General features: G+C 56.2%; 2 protein-coding genes across 2 annotated transcripts; both read right to left on the minus strand.

Moving 5' to 3' along the window:
- Positions 1–9: 9 nt before the first annotated feature.
- Positions 10–2500, minus strand: LOC104843107 (antigen-presenting glycoprotein CD1d-like; the record flags this gene model as incomplete). The annotated part of the gene is made up of 4 exons (XM_010585856.1): positions 2428–2500; positions 991–1251; positions 143–424; positions 10–36 (listed from the first exon to the last, which is right to left on the minus strand). Coding segments are annotated over exons 1-4 (643 nt in total), but the record flags the coding sequence as incomplete, so codon positions are not given.
- A 4067-nt stretch (positions 2501–6567) lies between these two features.
- Positions 6568–8504, minus strand: LOC104843108 (antigen-presenting glycoprotein CD1d-like). Its single transcript, XM_010585857.1, has 6 exons — positions 8417–8504; positions 7837–8094; positions 7399–7680; positions 7007–7291; positions 6801–6900; positions 6568–6628 (listed from the first exon to the last, which is right to left on the minus strand). The coding sequence occupies exons 1-6, from the start codon at positions 8502–8504 to the stop codon at positions 6568–6570; spliced, it is 1074 nt and encodes a 357-aa protein (XP_010584159.1).
- Positions 8505–8738: the final 234 nt, after the last annotated feature.

An 8738-nucleotide genomic window follows, 5' to 3' on the forward strand; every position in this document is an offset into this window, starting at 1 on the left:
TGGGCATGCGGGAGAAGACCGTGGCAACAGGTGGCTCTGGGGGGTGAAAGCAAGGGGGTGAGGGGAGCCCTGGTGGGGCACTGCTTGGCCCCAGTGTGTGTGGGGCTTTGGGGTGGCCATGCCAGGGTCAGGGTGGTCTTACCTTGTCTCTCCAGATCAGTCCTCCCATACCTGCAGAGGGTGAGGATGTAGCTTTGGCAGAAAATGGAGAGGAGGTGCTCCATGAGCGCTGTGATGGCCTTCTTGCTGGTGAGGGACTTGCTGACAAGCTCAGCTAGTGGGGATGGCTGCTGGGGCTCCCAGCGCTGCCTCTCCATCTCAAAAGCTATGAGGTCTCTGCCACCCTCTCCGACATCCATGAAGCCCCAGCTTGTCCTATTGGGGTGCAGCACACAGCCCGCACGGATCTGGACCACCAATGGATCTGCCAAGGGCAGAGCCGGTGAAGAAGTCCTATGAGTGTATGGGACATGGGTGGCGTGAGGTGGGATGTGGCTGGAGGTGCATGCAGGGGTGTAATGGGCAGTGGGGTGCAATGGGCATCAGGGCATGGGACCGTGCTTCAGGAAGCCCTGGGACACCCCGCAAGCCTTCAGTCTCCTTGGAAGACTGGAGTGAATATGAGGCCAGTTAGCATGGGGTGGTTGCTCAAACAGAATCTTGTCCCCCAAAATATTTGCCCCTAACTTTCTCTTTCCCTGATCTATGCTGTGTGGATCCTGCAGCCCCGGTAAATTTGGTGGCAGCTCTCCAGTGTGCAGAGGGGTTCCCCCATGCCAGATGGCAGGAGCCCTGAGGGATGTTTTTGGTGCGCTGCCCTCCCCGCCTCTGCTAGGCATGTGCCCCAGAAGCCGCAGCATTTCCCATTACCCTTTCAGGAGCTGTTGCACCCTATGAGACCACACAAATGCCACCCCGGTGGAGAGGAGGGCACAGCCAGAACCCAGGGAAAGGGGCTGGGGCTATGGCTGGGGCCGTGTCCATACTCACAGTTGCATTGCACCTGCTGGGCCATTTCGTGCACGTATCGGACCATATTGCGCAGAAAGAGTTTTGAGTGGGATTTAATCTTCTCTGCGTCACCCTTGGCTGTGGCCTGGCGGGCCCAGGGCCAGTGGAAGTGGATGCTCCAGTTGGCAGGATCCAGTGCAAAGATGGGCACGTCCCCCAGTAGAGCAACCCCGGACATTTCAGCAGAGCTGAAGTTGGTGATAAAACTGGTCTGAAGCAGCTGTAAAACCTGTGGCTCTGCTGGGAAAGAGGATGGGGATGGGAAGGGCTGCAGAAAGAGGAGATGAGTGGGGAGGCTGGAGGGGAAACAGGGGATTCAGACTAGATATAAGGACAAAATTTTTACAATGACAGTGGTGAAACACTGGAACAGGTTGTCCAGAGAGGTGGCAGATGCCCCATCCCTAGAAACATTCAAGGTCAGGTTGGAGAGGGCTCTGAGCAACCTGATCTAGTTGAAGATGACCCTGCTCATTTGCAGGGGGGGTTGGACTAGATGACCTTTAAAGGTCCCTTCCAATGCAAACTAGTCTATGATTCTATGATGTTCAGCCCACTCAGGGTTGCTTTCCTCTGAACTTCCTGTGCCTACACTGCTCTTTTTCCTTCTCTATTTTACTTTCAGTATGGTATTAGTCTCCCATACAGGATTTCAGGCACCTCGTACTCTTCCCTCCCCATCTCCCTTCTGCCCAGTGCCTGCTGTGCAGAGCAGATGTTGGGGGGTACCTCAGTGCTTGTTTGGGGTGATGCTTCCCCCAGAAGAAGCACCTGTGCCAGGACCTGTATCTTCCAGAGACCTGCACACAGTGCAGAGGCCATAGAGAATGGAGGAGAGGAAAGAGCATTTTGTCCAGGTTTAGGGTCTCCCGGGCATTGGGAGCTCAAGGAGACCAAACCCTGACAGGGGCAGGAGACTAGGCCAGCCCAGAGATCAATCGCGTATTCCCATGTCTGCTGCTCCCCTCCCCCGCTGAAACATGGGGTCTCATGGGGTTGTGGTGAAATGCTCTGTGCAACAGCAGCACCCAAAACACCCTCTTGCAGGTGCAGCTCCCCAACAAACAAGGGGCTGCTGGAAGGGGCCCACAGATCACATGGGGCTGAGAACCCCCCGGCACCCACAGGCTCCCTGCAGGCCTGGCTGGGGACCCCTGGCCTCAGTTCTGCTTGGGTGCCCGGGACCCTGTGCTGAAGCTGGTGAGGCATGAAGCCGTGAGCTGGAGGCAGGAACAGAGAGGGTGAGCAAGGACAGGGCACCTTTTGGTGCTGCGTGGTGGGGGGGTGGCCTTTTGGTGCTGGGGATCATCCCCCCATGGAGGGGACAGTGGCCTGGCCATGACTCCCCTGAGGAACCTGTGGGGTCTTCTGACAGGGGGGTGAGAGTGGTTGGGGTGAGCCAGGGCTCCCACTTACCCTCTGGGTCTGCCCACATCCCAGGGAGGAGGAGGGGGAGCAAGAGGAATAGGAGGAGACGAGGGGGCTGCATGGTGCACGTGGCAAGGCTGAAGCAGCAGCAGCAGTGACTGCGGGAAGAGGAAGAGCCTGTGGGGTCCCCACGCTTCAGCCCAGCCCAGCAGTCATGGCCGTGGCTCTCTGCCAATGGGACCAGTGCAGATGTGTTGGGGAGGGGCCAGAGGTCCCGAGCTGGGGGCTGGGAACGTGTGGGAGGGAGGAAAGCCAAAATAAGGTTTTGAGCATGAAGTGCCACGACAGGCTGGGGCTGGGGAGAGCCCAGTCAGGAGGAGAGGGCAGGGAAAGGGAGGCGCAGGAAATGGCATTAGGAGAAAATGGGTGCTCAGGGACCCAAGCTGGGTCTCCCTGACTTCCTTTCCCTATCAATGGTACCTCACCCCTATCCCTGTTCTTGTGGGGTGCATCAGCTTCCATGAAGGTGATGATGGCTTTTGGGTTTCAGCCCTGACTGGAGAAAGATAGTCGCTGTCCTCTCAGCCCCTGCGCAGGGAGAAGGGCTGCTTTGGGTCCCCCCCGGCACCTCCAGCTCAGGCTCCTCCTGCACCACCTGCCTAACCCTGGGAACAGGGCTCCCCAGGCAGGAGGTGATGAGTAGTTCCCTCCTGGCCCATGGCTGCAGGAACAGTGTTGGGGAGCTCCAACTCTCCTGTAAATGCCCCCAGGAGAGGGCCTGGGGCTGGACTGCAGCCTGGCATTCCCCTTTCCTTCCCACCATCTTTGGTGGGGAACTCTGTCCCCCTCCCCAAGTGCCCCCTGGGCGTGAGAACAGGAATGGTGGGGGCCATCCGCCTGCTCTGTCCCCATTGTCACCAGTGTCCAGTGCTGGAGGGACAATGGGGTGACCAGAACTGGCCTCACCCCCACAATGTCCCCTACCTACTACTTCTGCCCAGCTGTCGCCTCCCCTCACCCTGCAGTTTCTGTTCCCCTTTCCTGGGGGGAGAAGGCAGAACCGAAACCAGAGCTGAGGGGAAGTTTGAGGTGGGGCATGCCCCAGTAACCTCCAAACACTGAACCCCTTCCCTTCTGTGGAGCTGTCCCACTATCATGGTTTAACCCCAGCTGGCACCTAAGCCCCACACAGCCACTTGCTCACTCCCCCCACAGTGAAACGGGGGAGGGAAGAGTAAAAAAGAAAACTTGTGGGCTGAGATAAAGATGGTTTAATAAGTAAAGCAAAACAAAACAAGGAATTCATTCACAATTCATGGGCAGGCAGGTATTCAGCTATCTCCAGGAAAGCAGGGATCCATCACTTGTAATAGACAAACACTATTGCTCCAAACATCTTCAGCTTCCTTCTTCTTCCCCCAGCTGTATATGCTGAGCATGACATCCTATGGTCTGAAATATCCCTTGGGTCAGTTGGGGTCAGCTGTCCCAGCTGTGTCCCCTCCCGACTTCTTGTGCTCCCCCAGCCTGCTCACTGGTGGGGTGGGGTGAGGAGCAGGAAAGGCCTTGACTCTGTATAAGTACTGCTCAGCTGTAAGGAAAACATCCCTGAACTATCAACACTGTTTCCAGCACAAATCCAAAACATAGCCCCATACAAGCTACTATGAAGAAAATTAACTCTATCCCAGCCAAAACCAGCATACCCACAGAGAGCTAGGGACGCTGCGGTGGCCTGGTGGGCCCAGAAATGTATCAACTTCCCCAGCAGCTCACCTGAACATCACCAAGGGGATGTCTGGCCATGCCCCCACAATGTCCACATCCCTCCTGGCAGGGCCACCAGTGCTGGGTCCAGAGGAGAGTGTTTGGCTGGTGGAATGGCAAAGCGCAGCCATGGGGCAGCCAGTGAGGGAAAGGGCAGGGGGGCTTTTGTCCACGCAGTCCTATAAGATGGCCATTTGCCCTCGCGGTCCCCCCTAAGGTGATTGTTGGTCACTTCTTGCTGAGCAGCTGATAGGCCATTAGCTGGCCTCCGGCTTATGTGGGTGCATGTGATGTCACTGGTGGCTGAGTAGCTGATAGAAGAGGACCAGGCACCTGACTTTGCAGGTGCTCATGATGTGTTCAGCCCCCTCCGAATTTTCTCCAGATGTCTCCCACTGTTGCAATGGACCAGAAGTTCTGCTTTAGCTCTTCCTCATCTCTATTGAATGTACTTGTCCTCATGTTTTTGTTGTTTTTTTGCACTTTCTTACTTGCTGTAGCAGAAACCACAACTTCTTTCTCCTTGATACTGTCACTTCCTTTGGTCAGCAAATGACCAAAGGGGGCAGGGGGCTGGTCATCCACATAGACCGTTGGTCCTCACAGTCCCCTCACGTGACTGTTGGTCCTCACAGTCTCCTAAGGTGACCACTGGTCCTCAGAGTCACTCCCCAGGTTACCGTCAGTCCCCACAGTTCCTTCAGGTGACATTGGTTCTTGCAGTCCTCCCAGGTGACCACTGGTCCTCTCTGTTCCTCCCCAGGTGACTGTAGACTTTGCAGTTCCACCACATATGACCATTGGTCCTTGCAGTCCCCCCTCAGGTGAGGTCTGTAACCCCTCCTGAGTCCAGAGCTGTGCCTGGGTGAGTTGGGGTGGGGTAGGCAGGGCTGCAGTGCCTCGGGGTGCTGTACTGGGTGTTTGGGCACCAGCATCAGCTGGGCTGGGCTGAAACGCCTGAAAAGACCTCTAGAAATACCTGGGTGTTTGTGTGTGTTATTGTAGGATCTCTTGGGAGGTCATGCACATGACCACCTTTTCTTACCAGGTTTGGTCACTGGCTCCATCTGCTCTCCAGGTTTGGTGGGTGAGTTTCATCTGGCCACATCCTGTGAGTGCTGCAGGGTGTTTCACTCTGTTTGGGTGATGAAATGCACTGTGTGCCTTGCTGGTGCTGAGGTTGCGGGCTCCCAGCCCTGAAGTGAGCCCTGCCTGCAGCGAAAAGTTTCATCTGTGTGTCCTAGCTAGCAGGGACTGGGAAAGACTCAGCATCACTCCTCCTGCAGCGAGATCCTTGAGCCCCACAGTGTCAACAGGTGACTCTGCCTGTCAGGGAAATTCAGTCCTGCCCACCACACTGTGGTTCACAGGGTTTGGCCAGGGGAAAACCAGCCCCAGTGGAATTGTGGTGGACATGGCCACAGGCCATCTGGGTTTTCTTCTGACTCAGCTAATAGTTGGCTTGCATATGGCTGCCAGAGTCTTACGCTGTGAAACTTTGCCAGGAAGTTGTCCTGTAAAAGCAAACCTTTTGAAGCTGCACACTCAAGTGTGTAGTTGATAGGGAGCACAAACTAAATTCCTTCCTATGCCTATCTGACCTCTGTCTCTGACAGGAGATTAGATTACTTTTTCTCCTTAATTGGGAGGCTTGGGGGCACTTTACCCCCATGTGCACAGTTGCTTATTTCCATGGAATATGTAAGAATGTGTTTGTATATGCACAAATACCCTTTTACTTTTTTTTCTTGCCTTGGTGTTTACTTCAATTAGTATCAATAATTCAGTGGTGCTCCAGCTTCTACCTGCAGCTGGTCAAAAACCTCCCCAAAGCCATCCAAATCCTAAGGAAAGGCACATTCTTAGTAAAAACATGCATGTTTTAATTTCATTTTATACACATCTGCAGCTTGTACAGATTACATCAGAGTTTCAGTGTTACTTAGCACTTTGTAAAACGGTTTCTGGCCAGGTGCTGTTAGTCTGGGTGGAAGAGTTCAGTCTCAGCACAAATATTTCTGGAATATGGTTAATAAAGGCAGCTTTTAGGAAAAAATACTAGAAAGCAACAGTAGAAGGGCACAGCTTACCGCCTACTGATAAATGTGTTATTGTACCAGAACTGGGAGAAATTGCCACTGGGCATTGGGGTGCCCTGAAGAGCCTCAGTGGGTGCAAGGGGCAGTGCCACAAGGTAAGAAGTGATAGTGTGTAACAAGTGAGGAGGTCTCAGACATGCATCTTTGTCTACTTAGCAAACTGAAGCGGGTCAGGGGTCCCCCAGGTTTTCCCCTTACATCCCCAAGTCACATTGATCTCACACTCGGCAGCACCTGGAGTTTTGCCGAAGCAGAGAAAGGTAGACTCTTTGTCCCTGTGAGGGTGGTGGAAGGAAATGGGGGCTGTTGGCTCCCTTCTGGGCTAAGCTTCTTTGCTCAGGATGGAGTTCTGGGACTCTGATTCCTCCATCTGTTGGTGCTTTCTGAAATGAGAGGCGGATGGCTCATGGGTACTCCATAGAGGAGACCTTGTGGGGGTGCAGACAGCAGCTGGCAGGGTGGGAGCAGGAGCTTCACTGCTAAGTGCAGTAATCCCCTGGGGCATTTCCTCCACTCCTCTCCCACTGCTGCTCCACTGGGCAGAAGGGGCCTCACCTGTGTCTCCATACCCAAAGTGCGGCGATGACAGCCAGGGCAACAGCTGCCAGCAGCCCTGCCCCGAGCCCTGCAATCAGCACCACCTCCTCTGAGTTCCCTGAGAAAAATGAGCAGAGGCTGCCATGAGCTTTCCCAGCTTTGCTCCATCCCATGGGGCAGGGCAGCTCAGGAGCCCCATCCCAGTCCCCATGGGTGGCACCTACCCCATGGGATGAGGAGGCTGCGGGTGCCCAGGCTGCGGTGGCGCACGCGGCAAGCGTAGCTGTGCCCATCATGGGGGGCCACGGCCAGGATGCTGCGGAGCTGGTAGGTGAGGTCGGCGTTGGGCAGGATGGCGCTGATGTTGAGCGCTGGGCCTGGCGGCACCTCCTGGCCATCCTGCAGCCAGGCCACGCTGATGGGCCGTGGGTAGAAGCCAGTGACGCGGCAAACCAGCAGGAGCTGGTCTGGTTTGGGCATGCGGGAGAAGACCGTGGCAACGGGCAGCTCTGTGGGGCAAGAACCAAGGGGGTGAGGGGAGCCCTGGTGGGGCACTGCTTGGCCCCAGTGTGTGTGGTGCCTTGGGGTGGCCATGCCAGGGTCAGGGTGGTCTCACCTTGTCTCTCCAGAGCTGCCTTCCCATAGTGCAGTAACACCTCTATGTCATCAACGCAGGTATCATTGAAGAGTACTTCCACCAGCTCGGTGAAGGCGGTATAATTCTGGAGAACGGCCTGGACATACCGTGACAGGTTGGTGTCTTGGGAAAGGAGCCAGGTGGCATTGTCCATGTTGAAGCTGAGGAAGTCCTGGCCATTGTAGCCCACATAGGCAAAGGCCCGGGAGGTCCTGTTGGGGTAGACCTCACAGCCTGCCATGCATTGGGCCACGAAGGGGTCTGGAGGGGCAGAAAGGAGAGAGAGGTTGCATGGGGGCTGGGACTGCCTTCCTGTGGACGTGGTCAGCATCTCTTGTGCAGTGCCAGCACTGCTGGTCCTTCCCCACTTCCCAGATGCTGTTCAGAGAGGGAACACAGAGAAGACCGGGTACTTACAGGGCACATCCTTCTGCATGGCACCTTTATTGATCAGGTGGTTGAACTTCTGCAAATAGATCTTGATCATGTTCTCAATGGTGTCCCAGTCACCGCGGGGCAGGGCTGGGCGCACCCAGGGCTGGTAGAAGCGTATGGTCCAGGTATGCTTATCAAGAGAACCAAGCTCAATGTCTTCCAGCAGGCCCAGGCCCTCCGTGTCCACGAAGGAGTTATTTTGGAAGGTGGAGGTCTGGAGCAGCCGGATAGTGAAGCTCCCTACACAAGACAGGAGTTGACAGGGGGAGATGGAAGTGAGAGGAGAGGGCTGGGGAAAGTGGAGGGGCTGAGGGAAGGGTCCTTGGGGTTCCAGGGACCTGCAGGCCCCCATAAGCCCCCTGCATCCTTGGCAGCCCCAGCTCTCACCCCCTGCACCCACCTGGGGTGGCTGCCTCCCTGCCAGAGTGGAGGTGTGGAGCCAGGGGACGAGGAGGGGTGAGGAGGCAAGTGCCCAAGGTGGGTGGGGAGCAGGAAGCCCGTCACCCATGGGGTCCCATGGGGTCATTGGAGCAGGTACGGATGAGCCAGGGTTCCCACTTACCCTCCAGGTCTGCCTGTGTCCCAGAGAGGAGGAGGAGGTAGAGGAGAAGGTGGAGGTGGAAGAGAAGGCAGCAGGGAGGGGGCTGCATGGTGCCAGCAGCAAGGCCCCGATTGTGCAGTAGTGGGTGCAATAACAGGAGCAAGGGGCTGTGAGAGACGTGGCTGTGCACTTCTCCTCAGGGTGGCTCTGCCCGGGCAGCTCTGTTGCTGCTAGTGGCCCTGGCAGCCAATGGGGCTGGCACTGAGGTTTCAGGGAGGGCCCCAAGGTTCCCGCTTGGGGTGGGCTGGTCTGGGGGATCCTGAGTAAGGCTGTGAGTGCTGGG

This window comes from Haliaeetus leucocephalus, unplaced genomic scaffold, assembly GCF_000737465.1.
Source record: "Haliaeetus leucocephalus isolate CR32 unplaced genomic scaffold, Haliaeetus_leucocephalus-4.0 Scaffold130, whole genome shotgun sequence".
Lineage (NCBI taxonomy): Eukaryota > Metazoa > Chordata > Aves > Accipitriformes > Accipitridae > Haliaeetus > Haliaeetus leucocephalus.

Coding starts and splice junctions, on each gene's coding strand:
- LOC104843108 (XM_010585857.1), bottom strand. CDS start 8,504: ATGCAGCCCCCTCCCTGCTGCCTTCTCTTCCACCTCCACCTTCTCCTC. Junction 8,095..8,416: donor GACACAGGCAGACCTGGAGG/GTAAGTGGGAAC, acceptor TGTCTTGTGTAG/GGAGCTTCACTATCCGGCTG. Junction 6,629..6,800: donor CTTTGGGTATGGAGACACAG/GTGAGGCCCCTT, acceptor CTCTCATTTCAG/AAAGCACCAACAGATGGAGG.